The sequence below is a fragment of the Siniperca chuatsi genome, linkage group LG2 (assembly GCF_020085105.1).
Source record: "Siniperca chuatsi isolate FFG_IHB_CAS linkage group LG2, ASM2008510v1, whole genome shotgun sequence".
In the NCBI taxonomy this organism is placed as follows: Eukaryota; Metazoa; Chordata; class Actinopteri; order Centrarchiformes; family Sinipercidae; genus Siniperca; species Siniperca chuatsi.
In genome coordinates, this window is record NC_058043.1 from 22,764,988 (window position 1) to 22,784,410 (window position 19,423).

Below are 19,423 nucleotides of genomic sequence, written 5' to 3' on the forward strand. Positions count from 1 at the left end.
GCCAAATCTGTCCGAGGCCCTCGCAGACAAAATGGGCAAGTATTAATTGGCAAATCATTTATAAGCCTCGTTTCAGCCCTCTGGTGCTTTTAGCCACATCTTATTAAGAGCCACGGTAGTTTCAATCAACAGTGGAATTGAACGGGGAATACACACACACACACACACACACACACATATGCAGGTGTTTCTAGACAAATGAGCACACTTCATTCACACAAATTCACGCAGTCACACACCAGAGGAGCAGTAGAAGGAAAAGAGGTCTATAATGAGAAAACGTGTACATACCTTTGTGCATCTCTGCTCATGCCTGTACAGTGTGTGTGTGTGTGTGTGTGTGTTAGTGACTCTCGGGGGAGTGGTTGGCGACAGCTTTTTCTTGCTGAGCGCGAGTGAAGGCTAACTAAATGAGGGGATGGGGCTGCTGCACAGAGGAGGCAGTTAGCAATTTTTTCTGCCTCCCTCTTATTGTTAAGGCCTTGCAGAGCACCGCATCAGCACTTTCCCATCGCCACCGGGACCAGTTGTTGTTAGCGCGAAGGTGAAGTGATAGCTAATGCATTATGAATAGCTAATAGTAAAACCGCTACAATACGGCGCTATATGCTGATTTTTAGCACGATCAGTTGGCTCGTAATAAGCAGGGGAAATTGCTGACCCCATTGATTTGCGGCTGGTAGGAATTGTATCATTTTTACGGTTCAGGGAAACTTTAATGATTGCCTGTATATCTTCCAAGAAGTTTGAATTGGGTGGGGCTGTAAACTGAAAAGATGAGGGGGACTGGATGTTCATATAGCTTAGCGGTTCTTGCACAAATGTCAGGGCCAATGAGGTAATGATATAAAGGCCTACAGTAATGGCGGGGGTAGCTATTAGCCTATTTGTCTTCCATTATTGCTCCCATTTCTGTGGGACGGTGATGGCTGTGCATGTTTGTCATCTTAATATGATTGTCATATTAGCTTAACAGTTGCTCATATCCTCTGTCTCTTCTCTCCTCCTCTCACCTCTTGTTTCACTCATCTGTTCTTTCCCTCCTTTTCTCCTCACCTCTCTTTCTTTTCCTCTATCCTCTCTTTCTCCTCCTCTTTTGCTGCTGCTCTCTAGTTGTTCACGCAAGGACCGCTGTGAACGAGCAGGAGAGCCCCAGAGGTTTGCCTCTGACCAGAGGCAGTGTGTGGAGCTCACCGTTCAGCCAAGAAATATCTCTGTTACAATGTCTGAAGTGCAGGTATGTCTTCTCTTGTCTGTTGTCCCAGTTGTTGTGGAAATTTCACAGTTTTACCATTTAAACAATAAAACAACATGAACAGTCTAGAAAGGGATAAACCTCAGCTTATGAAAGCCCTGTGACTTAAGGTCATTGTCCACTGAAAAGTGCTTAGACCCGTTCCATGAAGCACACTTTTGTCTGAAACAAATGCAGCCAGTTTATTTAACGGTGGTGCCATGATTCGCTTCCACCTGCTCCTAAAGACCTGAGTGTAAGAAAAAAGTCTGCCTTTTTGCTGTATCATTATCTTTACACATCTACGTCTACGTATATGTTTTTGCCAGACGTACATACAGAAGTGAAGCGTGACAAAACTTTCCGGAGTAAAATGCTTCAAAAAGACAATATTCATCTACCTAAAATTCCTCTGCAGTATACATTCGGGAGAAACTACACATCAGATTAGGACAAGACTTGGAATTTTAAATGGTGTCGGTAATGTAGGTAGATGTAGGTGTACATTGTTTTTCTCTGGCCTGTGATGCTAGCACATTTAGTAATGACCTGCAAAGTCATGTAAAAGTCACAAAATTTTTACACCAATAATGGAATTGTTGACGATGCACATGTAGATTTGATTAGGAATTCACTTTTCTCTGTCTTGCCATCTATACCATGGAAAACTATAAACGTGTGTGTCTGTGTGTGTGCGCGCACATGAGAGCTCTCATTTTGTCAGCAGTCAACAGTTTTGACTGATGACAGTTTGCCTCACTTTCTCACTGCACATTAACACGTACACATTAACCTTGCTGTAATAGCTGCTGCTATCACACATGCACATACCCACGCTTCACTCCCGTCCCTTCGCCAACACCCATTAACCCTCATGTCATATCTTATAACAATCCATGAACACCATGTCCTTCCATTGATCTTGCACTGATTGTCCCTCTCTTTCTCTCTCTTTCTCTCTAGCTGGTCTTGGAGGCTCGTAACGTGCCTGATCTGTCAGCAGGGGTCAACTGCTCCTTCGAGGACTACGTGGAGACGGAGGGACAGATCCAGGGTGGACATATCTTCTGCCTGTCTCCCTCCGTCCGGGATGTCATCCCAATCACAAGGAACAAAGGTCGGGACAGGAAGGGTGAAAGGGTGATGAAATCATCGGGGTAGTGAGCTCACTGGGTGGTAGTAGTGGGCAGACAGGGTGTGGATATGGAGAGTTGATATATGTGAGGAATAGTAATGTAATGCACTCTTTTTATGTTGGTACTCCTTATTCCATTTGACATGTTTTATGTTGCATTTGTCCTTGCCACTTTCTCTCATTATATTTTTCTGTGTTTTTATGTCATCTCCTCTTCTTTCTCTCTCCTTTGTGCCTGTCTATAACACATTATACTGTGTGTTCATCACCATGGGCTGATGTGTCTCCTCCTGAGAGGTCTTTTTGTAAGTTAGAATTGCAGAAGTCTAATTCTGTGCATTGACCAGAACAGAATTTTAAGCTTACCAGATGATTTGCTTACTGCGTCTATATTCAAAATACCTTGTCACCACCAATAACGCTCGCTCATTCCCTTTCAAAGCCCCAAACACGAGTCTACATTTATCTACTGAAAATAGAACTGTTTTTGAATTCCCATTATCATGCATTATGCACTGTTGTCAGTTTCATTTTATTAAATTTTTTCTGTCTAACCGACACTGGTTATGCTCCTAACTTCTTTTCAAAGCAGTACTTTCAGTGTGGTTTATTTTTTTCAGAGATTATGCACCTGTTTCATGTCCAATTCTGTCAAACCAAGATGATAAAAACTTGTTTGGTATTCACATTCAAAGTACTGAAAACATGTCAGATAGTGCGCTCCAAGTTTCCTCAAAGCGACATCTCAGTAGTTCTTCAACTGAGCCCATTATGCCCCATTATGTGTTCTCATCAGCTCTGGCATCCAAACACTGATTGGTGCTGCTATTTTTAATGCCACCCTACTGTGGGTGTGACATGTACGGTGTGTTGCTAAGCTACAGTGTTTCTTTGTGTGTGCGTGTTATCTGTTGAGGTCACACAATTGGAATTCAAATTTAAAGTGTGACATTTTGTCGATGAATACATTGTTTTAATATACATCCAATTTGTCACCTTTATTCCCTGTGATTAAATGAAGTTAGTAGGTATGGTTTTGAGCTGTTTGGCAATTAATTTAGGTTATATTTTTAGATATAGAGAATTGTATCATTCTAAATACATTTGTGTATCTGTTTGGTGCAGGTGACAAGCGGGTGGTGAAGCTCTATCTGAAATCCAAGGAGACGGGCAAAAAGTTTGCCAGCGTTGACTTTGTCTTCTACAACTGCAGCGTCCACCAGTCGTAAGTTACAATGATTGAATATTTCTGGATGCACTTGATAGTCATTTGCTTATTTTTTTCTCTTGTTTTAGTCTTTTCCCTCTTGTTCTTTAAACAGATGATCTCTCAGTCCAGTCTCCCAGGGGACTGTCTCATGTTACTCTCCATGAGAGATACAGTTAGATACACACACACACAAATAGCCCACCCCCCTCCGACCTCCACAGGAGGCTTGTGTTACCACTGGAGAGAAAAATCGAACGTGCCGTATATGAGAAACGATTGGGATATGAGATGGTAATTCTAGTCTTATTATCATAACCCACGACACACTCTAATGATACTTCAATGATTAATTCATTATGCGATGGTCTGCCGTAATACCTCCCAATCACAGACTCTAACCTCATTTATGCCTCTTCCCCACTTGATAAAACAAATACTTCCAGCTTTTTTGAGCAGTCAGATACTCAGTCTGGTGCTTATTTACGCAAGAAAGACAAAGGCAAATACAGTAATACTGTAACATGGTGAAGGAAGTCTTGTGCCTTTTCCAATGAGTTAGTCTCCTTCATACTCCAGATGCCCTCAGCTTTGTGCCCAATCGCAGTTCACTGCCTCTCCTAATCCACCTTCTGCTGAAAATCTCCACCACCCATCGAGCCACACCCCTAGGTCAGTCCTACCACGAGCCCAATGCACCCTGCCAGGGTAAAAGAATCCTCCAACTCCTCCACCCCGCCCCACATGATACCCTCCCTCCTGTCCATCCACGGCTGATCCAGGGGAGGCTGAAACGTCTGCTGGTGTATTAGCCTCGGGGCAGCAGATGGCTCGGAGGCCCCTGGGGTACCGCAGGGCTCCATCCTGGCTTCCCTCTGGATGTTAGATGAGCCTCCTTCGAGGATTGTCCGCAAACACACATGCGCATACATATAGACATGCACAGCCACACCCCTCTCCGCTCTGTCACCTACAGCTCATTGAAGCCTTGAATGTCTTAGACACCTAATCGGTTACACTGACCTTTAACCTAGCTTCCCCGTCACCCTGCCCTTGTACAGAAAATCCCCTACCACAACAACGATGATTAGCTCAGCTGGTTAAGGGTGTGGTGGTTTACAATGTCAGCTCACAGTTAATTCATCTCCCATAAGGACCTTGTGATGTTTGCTCTAACTCCCAGTGTCTTTTACTGTCTAGGGTACATATTGCCTCAGATGTAAATCCTGTGAGTATAAATTGCTTCATTTTAAAATAGAAAACACCCAATTAAAGAAAAGGTCTACCAATGGAAGCATTAAAATGTGGTCCTACATTAAAGATCCTAATATGGCAATGATCTCACAAACCAAGTGTGAGAAATGTATGAGAAGTGACACAGACAAGAGAGTCGCCCATTTGAAGATATTACCCCAATGAACTCTGATTAAATCCCCTTCCTGGGCTGATCTAATACAGCCTCCGAGTGATGTAATGGACACGTTTAATGAAGTTACAGATATGGCACGTTGCATCTTAGGCAGCGACTCTGATGGCGGCGAGAGATGCTGAGATAAGAATCCCATTTGGAGCTGGTACTTCGGCTCGCTATGCCCCCCGGACGTCAGTGTGTGGCGTCTGATGAGATCAGACTGGTAATGTCGTTGGCATAATGACTTCAGGCCCACACAACCACATGCAAGGCCCTGTTTCCAGAATGCTTGTTCATTCTTTACAGAGCTACAAAGTTTTCCTCTAATGGGCTTAAACTCAAAATACTGCAGGCGTTTATACAGTGAAGGATACAGACATTTTCAAAACATACAGAAACACATTTCTGAGCAGAAACAATAGTCATCTGATGTGCCTTCATGAATTCCCATGCATATATTTTTACAGTCTCATACAGTACTCTGCTATTTTAAACAGTATGGGCGTGCATACTGTATGCTTCTAAGATTAACACTACCTTTTGGAAGGCAAGGAATGGGCCCGACATTGGAATTGCCCCATCATGTTTCTTAATAGTTTACACTCTCATACCGACGCCCAACCCCCATCCCAAAAATACACACACCCCTCCCACTTATTTATTCAACTGATTACGTCGTGGCCCTTGCCTTTTCAAAAATGCCATAAATTTGCATAGTGGTATTAATCTAATTAGAATTCCCACTGTTTCAGTTTAAGGGTTGCCGAGATTGAAATAGAAAATCACCCATGGCCATGATTGCTCCTTAATTAAATATTTCCATAAGCTTTTTCTCATTCCACAGCCCCCCATTTATTAAAGATAGGGAGGATAGTCTGGCAATGAATTGGGGTTTAACTGTCTGTATAAGGCTGTATGAAGCACCTTTTCTCGCTATGGTTAATGTGGCTCAGGCAGTGACTGGGTCATTTGTTGTGTGATTGAGGGTGCTCTTAGAGTAATTGGGAGAAAACATGTTGAATGTCATAGAGAGTTGGGGTTTTTTTGATAGAGAAGAATTTGAAAAGCTGTGGGTTCAAGGAATAACAGACAAAATGAGTGTAATTGAAAAGATTATACAATTATACAATGAATTTTAAGCATTTTGTTCTCCAGATCTTGCAGCAATTTCTGGCCCTGTGACAGGCAGATTGCACTGTTTTCCTGTAAACTAAACACTTAGACATGCATTAATAAAATTGTGTGCATGAATACTAATCCCTCTGTGTTTTATCAACCCCCCACAAATTTGAAAGGGATCCAGTAATAATAGGATAGACTATTCTAGAGGACCATTAAATTATTCACCTCCACTCCTTTGAAATGAATAGTAGCCAATAAATAACTCATTTTGCCAAGTGCAGGAGTGTGAAACGCACCTCACTAGGAGAGCGGATTGTATTTAGCACTCCAAACTGACCAAGGAGAGGAGAGAGGAGGAAATCACAGCCTATTGTGTCGGGCCCTGAAAAAACGCTACTGCTCCAAAGCTAGCATAGCTCGATTAGCATCTGAATATGAACGGATTAAATTAGCATTATGAGCGTGGCCATACGGAGAGCGTGTCTGCAGCCGCTCAAAGCCTCTGAGTGGCTAAGGGCGATGGCAAGCGACAGGAAGGAGGAATAAGGAGAAACTGGGGGGTCTGAAAAAGGGAGCCCACCCCTGGACAAGAGAAGAAAAATGGCCCCAAATGGCCCTGGGTGGTCTTTTCCTTATAAGGGTTTGTGCCCAGGCTAAAAGAGAGGTTTTGAGATCCTAAGGCAACTCATGACAGGGGGCCCTGGGTTACTTCGATGAACCAAAGAGCGAGTAGTAGGGGGTTGTCAGACAGGGCCTACTGCTGGCCTTGGGTGGCAGACATAATGGCACCGTCTTTATTTCAAAGGGCGTAATCATAAAAGTCACAAAGTTGGCAGTGGTTACCTGCTGATATTTTGCTCGTTATTTCAAAGTCGCCTGCACACAAACAGCATTGATTTGACATGAATAAAAGATAAAAGTCAAGATAGAAATGGTTATAAGCAGGGCTTAGCGACAGATGTGTTGACGGTTTTTGGATGTGAACTACTAACTATACATTGTACTGTTCACTGTTTGGTTCTGGTTACCTGCTGTGTTAAGTTGGTGTTGTACTGTATTTTGATGAGCACTGAACCATTGGGGGGGCCCAACAAAAAAAGACTCTTTGACATTCAAAATAGTGATTGTTGCCGAGCTAACAAACACCAGTAAGCTACACAATGAGCTCTGCTAACTTGAGCCACGTGTTCATTTGTCTTGCATTAGTAATGTCTTCTGCTCTTTTGTTCAGCATTGACACCCCTACTGCTGTTTCTTACCAACTCACTTGGGACAGAACATTGAGCTAAAACCCCTAGTTCTGCATTTGAGTCGATGCACTGTATGCTAACCTAACCTAGCGTAGCCTAATCGCTTTCCCTCCATTTGCTGGCAACATTGACAAATCTCCTATTTGCTCTTGTGTGGTATTAAGAGGCCTGTTATTTCCTTAGCCGCACATCCCTCATTCTAAATGGACAGCTTCTCTCAGCACAATGCTAAATCGGTCAATTAAAGCGGCAGTGGGATTGAATTAAGCTCCAGCCTCTGATCTCGCTCAAAAGGGAGGGGTCTGGGCTGGAAACGATCACTTAGAGTGCGCACCTAACAAACGAGCAGCTCTAATTGATCCAAATGAATCCACGTCAGGGTTTGATGGAATCGCATATGGGCTCCATCTCAGAGCTCAAGAGTTAAAGCCCTAATTTTTCATGCGGATGAGAGGAAGGGCAGTTGGTATTTTACACAGGGTTAAAACACACTTGAGAGCTTGTTGGGAGTGTGCTCATTGCAGTTCAGACAGATGCGCAAACTCACACCTGGCAGATGTGGTTGAATACAAATCAGTCTGTATGTTAAGCACCTCTACGCGCTCTTTTATTGTTATGGATCCAGACTTGCTTACCTTGACTGTATTAAATGTAGTATTTTATTATGTTCCCAATAAACCATATGCTCACACAAACCATAATAGCTAAATGAGCCACACAGACGAAATTCTGAAACTGAACTACAATAAGCTTTGTAATAAAATGAAACTATTTTATTTGTAAGCTCATAATGGTTACATTAGATAATGCTGCGCACGTAAATGAGATACCAAGTAGCGTAGTATCTCTCGAGGGCTGAGAGAGGACCAATAACATGAAGCTGTGTTGATAAACTGTGCACTTGAACTTGTCTGGCTCTCCTCCACGGGTCCCCTTAGATGTGAATACACACACACTCGTACTCACTTCCCAACTTCTAGCCTAATGTTTCCTCTCTCTCCCTTGAGACTCCCATGCAGAGCCCCGCGGGCTACACCCCCCTCTTCCTATTTTCTCCCTTCTCTCTCTCCCACGATACCTGGCGTCTCCACCTCTCTCAGGGAAATCCACCTGCTTTTGATCTCTCCCTCTCTCTTTCCCTCTCTTCTTTCTCCCATCTTTCTCTTTCAGCCTGTCTATCTGCACCTCGCCTCAGCTAAAGCAGGTGAATTTAAAATGGTGGAGCGCTCTTAGCCCCACAGATGAAAGAGAGCTTTAGACAAAGAACAGGGAGAGAGCTTTTTAAAACGAGACGGCAGCGAATGAAAGGGATAGATAGAGCGAGAGAGGCAGAGACAGAGGGACAGAAAGAAAGGCTCAGGGCTGAATGGATGGAGAGAATGATACAGTAGAGGTATAGAACGAGGGAAAAGAGAGGAAATACATGCAGAGAGTAGGCCCGATTGTGAGGAAGTTCATTGAACAAATAGAAGCAGCAAGCGATGGACAGTTACAAGCGAGTCGGGAGTGATGAATGAGGGAAGTGAGGGGGAGAAAGAGGTTAAGAGAGTTGATAGATAGGATGGAAGATGGGGGGATGAAAGGTGAGAGGAAGAAAAGATGATTCCAGACAGGGTCGGAAAAAGTCAAAATTTGACATTGGATGGTAAATAGACATAAGATGGTGAAAGGAAGGAAGTCTGGGAAAGTAAAGATTTAAAAAACAAAGAACACAGTGGGAGAGGTATTAACATTTTAGTATATCCTGTGTTATATCACAGTCGGTGCTATTTTTCCCTAATACTACTTCACAAATCACATGTTTACATCTTAACTCTGGTTGAGTGCTTCTTTCACCCTTTATTTTCAGTCCCCTTCTTTTTAATCCTCCCCATACTACTTCATGATGAACACACTGGTTGTACTGTGAAAAGCTGGTCACAGAGTAGATAAAGAATGAGAGGGAAAGGTGAGATTTGTCACACTATGAAATTACATTGAGTGCTCACTCAAACATCCCAAACAAAGCCCAATCTATATGCTCCTAAACTGGCTGTAAATAGTTGGGAACCACAGCTGTATTCCATATTTCAGTGCATGGAGAAGATTTAACAAAATGAAATGCAGACCTCTTCTAACCAGTTTATCGTAAAGAATGAGATATTACTGTTAAGTCTTTTTTGTTATGAAATGTAAATTTTACACCACCTCCTTCTGTCTTGTTTTTTGCCGTCACTCTGCTTTGTCAGATGAAGCAATGATGCAGTAAGATAAATCATTTATAACTTCCTAACCGTCTTCTCTCATCTTTCTCTCTTTTAGCTGCCTTTCCTGTGTAAACGGCTCTTTCCCATGCCACTGGTGCAAGTACCGCCACATGTGCACCCAGAACGCCAATGACTGCTCTTTCCAGGAGGGACGCGTCAACATCTCTGAGGTAAGATCCACGCTGCTGATTCATATATAGTGCTGTCATAGCCCTAATGCAATTTTCTGTGTATTCCCCTTGACATAAATGTGGGATAAGTCCAAAATACAGCTCAGGAGATAATATTTTTTTATAGTCTGGGGGAATGTAATTTTTTTAAATCTATGGATTTGAGCAAATCTACGAGAGTTCCTCTTGATATAACCGTTATTTTTCACATATACTGTGGCTGTGATCACACAATCAAAGCTTGGTAATTTTCTCACACATCCAAACACAAATTATAACAACATAGGCACAAATTGTATTCAGCTACACACACACCTTTACCCTCACACCTTGTGTGGGCTCAGGGTTTCCTCACATCACCCTGCTATGTGTGTCTGTTGTCTGTATGTGTAATAGTGGTTCTTGGCACAGTGACAACAGCTTGTGTACTGTGCAGCAATAATTCTGTCGTGGCCCATAAGGCCATAAGCAGGCCAGAATGAATGACTGTCTCTGGAAATACTGCCTTGTTCTTACATAGCCAAATGCTGCATTAGCATAAAAGCTAATATCAGTCGTGCCGAGTGGCGGCTACAGCGGGCGACATGCTAGGCATAACAAGTGTTTGTCAACTGCTGGAGTGAATATGAGGATATTAGTGATGGACACACAGCCATGCTATGTTTTCACCATGCTTTTCTTTTTTCTTTCACTCTCTCATACACACCAAACACAGTCTCGCATGTATTAACAGGCACTGAAAAATGCATTTAAATGCATATCTTCTCAATGGACTTATGGATGTAAATCCACTGCACTCCCAAGTGACTGACAGTCATGCCTGTTCTTTATCTGATTGATACCTCACACACATAAATACACACATATACATACACACAATCCACCCTATCTCTTTATGTTTGTGGTCTGACTCTCCCTGTTATCTCTATGCAGATTAAAGCTCCCCTTGTTGGCCGGCCTGAATCACCGGCCTTTATTAATTGGTCAACCTTTATCCAATTACTTTCCTCTTTATCTCTTCTCTCAACCGGAGCTGTGTAGAATCCAAAACACTAGCATGCAAAACCATAACCTCCGTGCCCATTCAAAACAACACACGGGCCCAGCCTTCACGCCTCACGGAGCTAATGTTAGCGGATTAGTGCGCCCATCTGCAAGACATGGGGAGAGCGCTGGCTTGCACACTCTGAGCTGAGAGCGGCCAGAGGGGCAACGGATGGATAAACAGGAAAGGCCTGCAGTGACGAAAGGAAAAATGGAGGAAAGCAGGATGTGCAAGTAAACATATAAACTGTGTAATAATAATAATAATGGTGAATGACAGGAGAGGAGGACTCTTGAGTACTAGACAAGGTGAAACATGTATTAGTGTAAGGTCTAAATCGGTCCACATGCTGATTACAGTTTTTGAGGCATGTAGAAGTAAAATATTTTGAAAATCTCATGCAACGCAGTGCTCTATTTATTCAGGGCAAATGTAAAAAAATATAGCTTTTTTTGGCGCAGTATGTTACGAGGTTGGTTCAAACAGGATGAGAAAGAACAAAGAGAGACAGTATGACAAAGGGAAGGAGACAAATGGATGGAGAGGGAGATGAAGCGATTGAGAGAGTGGAAGAGTGAGAGAGGCAGCAGGAAGAAGGAAAGGATAGACAGACGGGCTGACAGTGGCATGCGGACAGAGAGACCTCCCCTGTCACCTCGTCTGCCCAAGAAACCACCGACCACATGCTCCACTAGAGAATCCATCATCTGCACTGTCTCTCTGACACACACACACACACACACACACACACACACACACACACACACACACACACACACACACACACAACTACTATACTTTGTGTCTTTTATGCCTAAAAGTGTAAACATTCTGCCAGTGACATGCACGTGCACACACACACACACACACACAGTCATTCATCATCCTCCTCCTAGCTGCCATATCCATTAGATGCGCTTTCAATGCCCCAACAAGTACAGCTCTTCCTGTAGGCTAGACTTATCCTCTCCTCCCCAGGGCCCATCTCTCTCTCTCTACCCCATACCTCACCACTTTGATGCTCATTCACCCCATCTTTTTCTCATCCTTCTTTTTCTTCAACTTTCTTGTTCTGTGTGTGGATTATGTATTGTTAAAGAAAGGAGAAAGAGGGCAGAAATGTGCCTCTCTTCCTTATGGTTTTACCTCTTTATCTACTGGTAAAGTGGGAATGGCATGGCATGCCATCAGGGATGTGTCTGTGTGTCTGTGTGTGTGTGTGTGTGTGTGTGTGTGTGTGTGTGTGTGTGTGTGTGCGTGTGGGCACACATATGCTTGCACCATTATTTTAGATCTCAAACTATCCTTTTTGCGGTGCTGTAGCTTAATTCTGAATACAAACAGCAGTGTTTAACATAAGAGTGAAATCGGCTCTCCTGATAGCAGATATTTCACTCAGTAGACAGGATTACATAAGACTTATCTTCAACTGTGATCAAAAGCCAGATAGAAGTTTTACCACATGGTTGGGAGGTGGCTGCTTCTTGCGTCTGACTCTGAGTGGTCTGAGTGGTGTTGTACCGGCTAGACAGTAGAGCAAAGAGAGAATATAGGACCAGCTGCTCAAATGTCCCAGTCCTTCCATATATGGACCAAGACCAAGGTTGACAGAGGGTTGATCATGTTGGTATAAAAAAGTTCAGCTCTCTTCCCCTGCTTCACTGTCATTTCTTCACTAGCCTGACAGAAATGCTAAAGCCTTAAAAATGAATAGTTGTAGCTCAGTAAAAATCAATAATCATCAGTGTCCTCATTCTGAATATAAAACGATTGATAGTTGAACATCAAACATTTCTTCCTCTCCATCCTTAATTTCTTTCCCCTTTTTTCCTCTTCAAGTGTTTCCCTCTAATGTCCGACAGTATCTAAATCTTCTGTTACCGTGGCAACCCAAAGGATCGACGTGTTGCTGATGAGGACTTCTTTCTTCCTCCTTTATTTTATGTTCTCCTTCTCACACAACTAGCACTGTCACGTCCATCTGTAATTTGTTTGACTAAATTACACTGTATGGAGTGAGTATTTTTGTGATTGCCAGGCAAAAAAATTGTAAGTTAAAAGAAATAAAATCCAACAAAAAAAAGGATTAAATAGCCAACCAAAGGAGTAAAAGTGTTGTTTGTTTTTGTGAACAGACTGTGTCAAGATAGGGAAGAAAGAGAGGGAAGAAAATGGATAGACAGAGTAAGCAGGGAGGAAATAAATATAATGAGTGACATTTCCAAATCAAATATGCATGAATCAACAATGCCTCCAATGGCACAACAAACAAATTCACGAATTAAGGAGCGACCGGGCGGAAAATTGCAAGAGAGGAGTAAGAGTTTCTTTATTATAAAAACAAAAAAAAACTGGAGAGGGAGAAAAGCTAGAGTGAAAGAAGGAAAGAATATCCCCTTGCTGTGTTATTCCTTTACTAATATAGTGAAGTTTTTTCCCTTTCTTCCTTTGTCTCTTTTCCCTTTTTAAGGAACTTGATTGCCATTTTTTTCTCTACTTTTCTCCTTCTTTCTCCTTCCACACCCCTGGAGATAAAGTGCTATTCTGAGTCAAAGCCTTGATGAGTGCCAGGCAAGGTTTGGGGTGGTTGGGCTCAGCTATGTTAAGACATGCTTACGTGTTTGTTTTGCTGCAAAGCAAGGCTCAGTCTCACTCGAGCAATCAAGGCAGCGGTTAACTTGATTGAGATTTGTGGGTACAGTGCTGCTTCTTTTTTTCGTTTTTTTTCCCCCCTAAACTCTGACTGTCACTTTTTTACAGTTTTTCCATTTCATCTCTCTTTTTTTGCTCCACTTCTTTTGTTTTTGTCATTTTGAGTTTTAACTAAACATACAGCAGACGGGTTTTATCCCTTACTTTTAAAACAATGCTGATATTGTTTGTTTTGGGTTTAGGTCCAGACTGAGGAAAATCTAAGAGTGATGGGCATCACATACAAAATATTAACATTCTTTGTGATTCATCCAAATGTGGTTTAGTGGTTTGCATTTATGTCCAAACTCAACTTTCTGTCAGGATGTAGCCATTAGAAACATAATGCGTCCCTGCACTTTATTTTAAACGTAATACAATGCTCACTGGCATCATGTTTCTGTACATCTGTCAGTCACAGTAGCTGCCTCATCAGTGTCCTCTTCTACATTATTTTTGGTGTGGCCTCCCATGGCTGTGTGCCATGGAATGTCTAGCTCCGGTGATGAATTTTTCACTCTTTTATAAATTCAACACTGTCCCCTCCTCGTCCTGCATCTGTCCCCTCTTTGCATGGATGCAAAGTGGGTTAAACGATGTCACCCTCCTACTCATTCTTTTCTCTCTCCCTAACCTTCTTCCTCTTCCTTGTGTGGTTTGTGTGCATGAAAACCTTTAAAGCAATAGTTTAACGTTTTGGGCAATACGCTTATTTGATTTCTTGCTGAGAGTTAGATGAGAAGATCTATGCCTCTCTCATATCTGCGTGGTACATAAGTAGCTGGACCCAGCAGCCATTTAGCTTAGCTTAGCATAAAGACTGGAAACCTGAGACAGCTAGGCTGGCTCTGTCCAAAGGTAAAAAATATACTGTATATCTCACTAATTAATACGTACGTTTGTTTAATCTGTACAAAAAACAAGGTGTAAAATTGACGGTTTGTTGTTCAGGGGTTATGTGCTGGGCTGTTTCTAGGCTTTGGAGCTGTAGCCAGGCAACCAGTGGAGACACCAGGAAGTTACTGGTCTTGGCCAAGAAATAGCCCCATAGTCCGACTCCATGAGATATAATTTGTCATTTGGTGAGCTTCAGAGGTGCTCGTAGGCTAAATTTGTTACCTTTGAACAGCCCCAGGCTAGCTGTTTGTTCCTGTTTCCAGTCTTTGTGCTAAGCTAATTGGCTGCTGGCTGTAGCTACATTTTTACTGTACAGTTATGACAGTGGTATCAATCTTCTCATCTAACTTCATCTTAACTATTTCCCAAAATGTTAAACTGTTCATTTTTAATACACTCAAAAATACATATATATTGCAGGCACACGGTACAGATAAGCATGTATGTTTATCGAAGGATCACTGCAGTTGTGCTGGTAGACACACTCACGTATTCACACTCGCACTCTACTGTCTGTTGCCAATGACACAAATGTAATGTCAGTGTATGACACATTGTTCTACATTAATTAGAGAGACTCGGAACAAAGTACACATAAATATATTTTCTCAAGGGCTGTCTTTCTCTCACACCCTTAACCAAGCACATACTGTACACATATAGCATACAGCCTACCCACACATTCTTAAACAGTCCCAGAAACACATGCTTACTCTCTTCCTTTCTCTCCCTGTCTCACACACACACACACACACACACACACACACACATGGCTGAAAGGGTTATTTGTGATGGAGGTGTGAAGGCCCCGAACCGTGACATTCTGGCACACTGTGTTTACCCTGGCTGGTACTCAGACACTGAGCAGAACACACACACACACACACGCACACACTCCAGAGAAGGACATCCCACAGATTGCAGGCCAAGGCCGCTTGAGGGGCCTCGCTGTGTGCATGGATATACGTGTGTGTTTGTCTATACTGCTTAGTGTGTGTGACTGTCACTGGTTCTTATCAGGACGAAGCACAACCAGCAGCACAGGGCTGCAGGGGGCAGAGGGTGAGGGGGAGGGTGGAGTGGGTGAGTGGTTGAATAATATCCATCCTTTTCTTTTTTCTCTCCTTGCCTCTCTCCCTCCTGGTGTCTTTATCTGTCAGTAATATCTGTCTTCACCCCTCATCATCATCCTTTATTTTTTTTTCCTCCCTTCTCTTCCCACTCAGTGTCGTCACCCAAATCATGTTTCAGCAGTGTTCTCGCATTTTTCTGCCCACTGTCACGATCCACAGACTACATTCTTGTCCCTCTGTGCTTCCCTTTTCCATCATCTTTTCTTCTTATGCCTCATCTATCACCATACACAACTGCCTAATATTAAGGGAAGACATGCTTAAGCCATATTAAATAAAATGATGTCAAACAAAGTCAGGAAGAGGGGACAAATATATGAGAACTTAGGTGGAGGGATGTAATATCCCTCATGCAGTTCTCCAAAACAATGCAGTCCTTCCAGTGTTTCATTCAGGACAAACCAATGTTGGACAGAGGTGCTGTAATTGAGACCAGATGTAAACAGAGAGGAAGGGAAGAAAATAAAGTAAAGAAAGAAACAAAGACAAGGGCAGGGAGACAAGTAGAGAACCCTGGCAGTAACAAGCAGTAGATTATATCCAGAGTGACGCATTTTATTTTCCACATGCGCTCCATGCTTGAAAGGAAGGAGAGGGAGAAATTGAGGGAACATGGAGAGGAAGTGGAGGCGACAGGGTGAAGTAACCACATGCCTTCTTTGCCAGATGGATGTTATTTGGACCGTGATCGTCCAGCGTTTAACTCTTGGTTTGGTTTGGTAGCGGTGAACCTCCTTTAGCTCTTCAAACTGCTCCTGACAGCCCTCCAACCCTCCCCGTTTTTTGTGGATTTTTTCAGGAAACTTCTCAAACACTTGTCCAAGAGTCAATGATCGCATTTCCACCTCGGGGAAATCAGAGTGGGATTGTATCAGGTGTTTTGGCAAACTCTCTTGTACATCCCTCTAATTTATTAATAGCGAACAATGCGGTAAATTAAGGAAGTGTAAGTGTTTTTTGAGTACTGGTAATGTAATTCAGCCCCTCAGTTGTGTGTGTGTGTGTGTGTGTGTGTACTTCCCACACGATCAGGGACAGAAAAAGGCAGGAGAGATTTGCATCTTGTCCCTGGTTGCCGTCGTTGTGTGCACTCACACACAGATGTGTTCACAGGCTAACACATATGCACGGCCTGTCACATATGCATGATGCAGATGTTCCATCTCTCGTTCTCTCTGTGGCTATTTTTAGCCTCACCGTCCCACAGCTAATCTTCCTTTTTCCCTCTCCATTTCCTTCCTTTCTGTTTTTTCAGAAGTTTTCCCTAAAATTCCCTCACTTACTCTTGAAGCATCCTCGCATCTTGCATCAATCCCTTACTAACAGAAGGCAGGGAGGGTGGGTCGCCCTGGCTGGGAGACACTGTGGAGAGAGCAGCCTTTCATACCCTAAGAAGTATGCTTAGTCGACAACTACACAAGGACGGCAGAGTTATATTTATGGAGGAGGGTGGAGTTTAGCAAGTGCAGCTTGCTTTAAGTGATACGATTATGCAGATTCGAAGGACGCTTTCTTGGTCTAATTGGTTGAAAAGTGTTAATCCTTACATGACATTGAGAAAATGTGAAGTAGTGAGTTGAGCTCAGCGCTGGCAAATGCGGGTGTTAGGTGCAACATCGCTGCTAGGTTATTCTTTCCTTGATGTAATCCTATGCCGCCCGGCAAGGCCCACTGATTCAGCGAGTTTGACCCCAGCCAACATGCTGGCTGCAGCGATGAATACAACATCAGCGAGAGCTTAATGAAGAGCTAATCTGAAGCAAAGATTCACACAACCACACACAGAAATATGATGACATGAAAGATGCACAGGGGTTTGCAGGCCATGCATGAGCGTGTTTTGGCGTTTGTCTCTGCGAGTGTGTCAGTCACAGGTCCCGGTGGTTTAAATATTCACTCTGTATTAAATCTTCATTTCCGCAGCCCTCACGGTCAGCCCACCTAATGGTGAACACATATGAATATTGCATTTTCACCATCAACCCTCGTGTGTGTGTGAGAGAGAGGGAAGAGATACAGTAGCTACAGAGTCACAGAGAGAAATAGATGATGGCAGTTGGAGACAGATGAATAACGCTGCAAAGTGAGCTGAAGGAAAAACAAACTCAAAAGCGCAGGCAGAGCAGAGAAGGAGAGAGGGTGTGATTGAGAAACAGCGACCGCCTGCTGGGATTGGGGGGGACCTGTAGCGTGCTGAGTCGTCCAATCTCACAAGACTATCTCTGTCATGTTGGGCTTTTCACCATGCTGTTTTAGTAAAGTGGCCTGCACTGATTTTTATACCAACCTCCATTTTACTGACACAAGTGCACTCCCATGGAAGCCCAAGATGGTCAGTAGATCCACTGCATACAAGCTTCAGAGACATGGAGATGGACAATGGTGCCAGTGAAGCACTGGGTATCACAGAGTTTTCACTGAAGCTGGTCGTTCACTTGCCTTCTCTCTGCCAAACTGCTGAACTAATTGCGGGGGTTACTCATATGATACTTTCGTTTTAAGTTTTATTGTGACTCGCATGAATTTTTTTTAGAAGTATTGATTTTCCTGACATTTGCTGATCTGAGTAAAAGATGAAAATGGACAAATGCCATGAATTGTATGGTTTCTGTAATGTAGGAACTCTATGGTTTCACCTGAAAACATGCCTGGCAGTAGCGATAGTTTTATTTACTGATATTGCATTACACAACTTGTAATTTGAGTACATTTTGACACAATCTTATGCTGCCAATGTATGTATATAGCTTGGTTTAGGCACATCTAGACAGAACTAGGTTATTTAGTGACAGTCAGCACAGTGGGATAGATTGTGGCACAGTTCATTGTTTGTGAACTGGAGAAACTGAAACTTCTGCGCTATTTTGTTGTTTGTTTTCTTAGTGGCACAAATGAGTGTGTTTCTGGGCTTGTTCATCTGGTTTCTGTTCTTTTTCTGAAGGAGTAATGCAGCAGAACAGCAAGTGGTCTAACTGTTTGCACACTGTTAAATTACAAATTATCTACTTCTTTTTGATAACAAAATTCACCATTGTAGTGTATCTTAGTTCTGAAACTGTGTGGGCATAGAAGAGCCACATGCAGCACACAGGAGAGAGTATCTACCTCTGAAATCAAGGTTTGTCTTTGAAAAGCTGAAAAGCACAAGGTTTGATCGCTGCTGACATATCTGGGTTAGAATGATAACGGGGTGCCAGGAGTCTCTCCCTCTCCCCTCTACTCTATAAAAATCCATAAGGAGAAAAAAAAGACCCTCACTGAAAAGATATTCACACATTCCTGCTTTTTTAAAAATTGTTTATATGTTTTATATATTAGCATGCTGTGCCATATATGTTGAGGGGATGAACTGTGTTGGTCTGCAGACTGACAGCTTGCTTGTAAGTCAAGGATAAGGGATTAGGAGATGAAATCAACATGTATTTTTGCCTGTTTGGTACATCAAAGCACAGTGTGTATCTGTGCATGTATGTATAGGAGGACCATTTATGTAGGTAGATTCAGTCAAGCTTCTGCTCTGTGAGTCTTTGATAAATCCACGCTGAATAAAATTCATGTCACACATTCCCCAGCATCTCGCTTAAATTCAGACTCTCCTTTCTGTGCTCCCTCATTCCGCTGCACTCACTCTCTTTTCCCATTCACTCCTCATCTGTCTCTCTCCCTCCATCTCTCCTTCCCTGCATCACTACTCTGCTAGGAAATGTAGGACGTGGGTGGACAATCTCACAGTCCCTTTCAAGGTTCAAAGTCCCTTTTCTTCCCTCGCTCCCGCACTGTTCTACATGTTGCTGCCTTATTAAGTTGTTCCACTCTCTCCCTCTCTCTCCCTCCCCAGCAGTAAGTGTCTGGTTGGTCACAAAACACCTTTCTGGTTTCTGC

General features: G+C 42.9%; 1 protein-coding gene across 5 annotated transcripts in view; it reads left to right on the forward strand.

Moving 5' to 3' along the window:
• LOC122868706 (plexin-A1-like) overlaps window positions 1-19,423 on the forward strand; it is a 192,745-nt gene that overhangs the window by 103,809 nt on the left and 69,513 nt on the right. For all 5 annotated transcript variants that reach the window (XM_044180937.1, XM_044180965.1, XM_044180956.1 and 2 more), the window contains exons 6-9: window positions 1,114-1,237; window positions 2,198-2,351; window positions 3,495-3,594; window positions 9,661-9,775. In XM_044180937.1, the coding sequence (XP_044036872.1) occupies window positions 1,114-1,237; window positions 2,198-2,351; window positions 3,495-3,594; window positions 9,661-9,775 (493 nt within the window). The remainder of the gene's footprint in view (window positions 1-1,113; window positions 1,238-2,197; window positions 2,352-3,494; window positions 3,595-9,660; window positions 9,776-19,423) is intronic.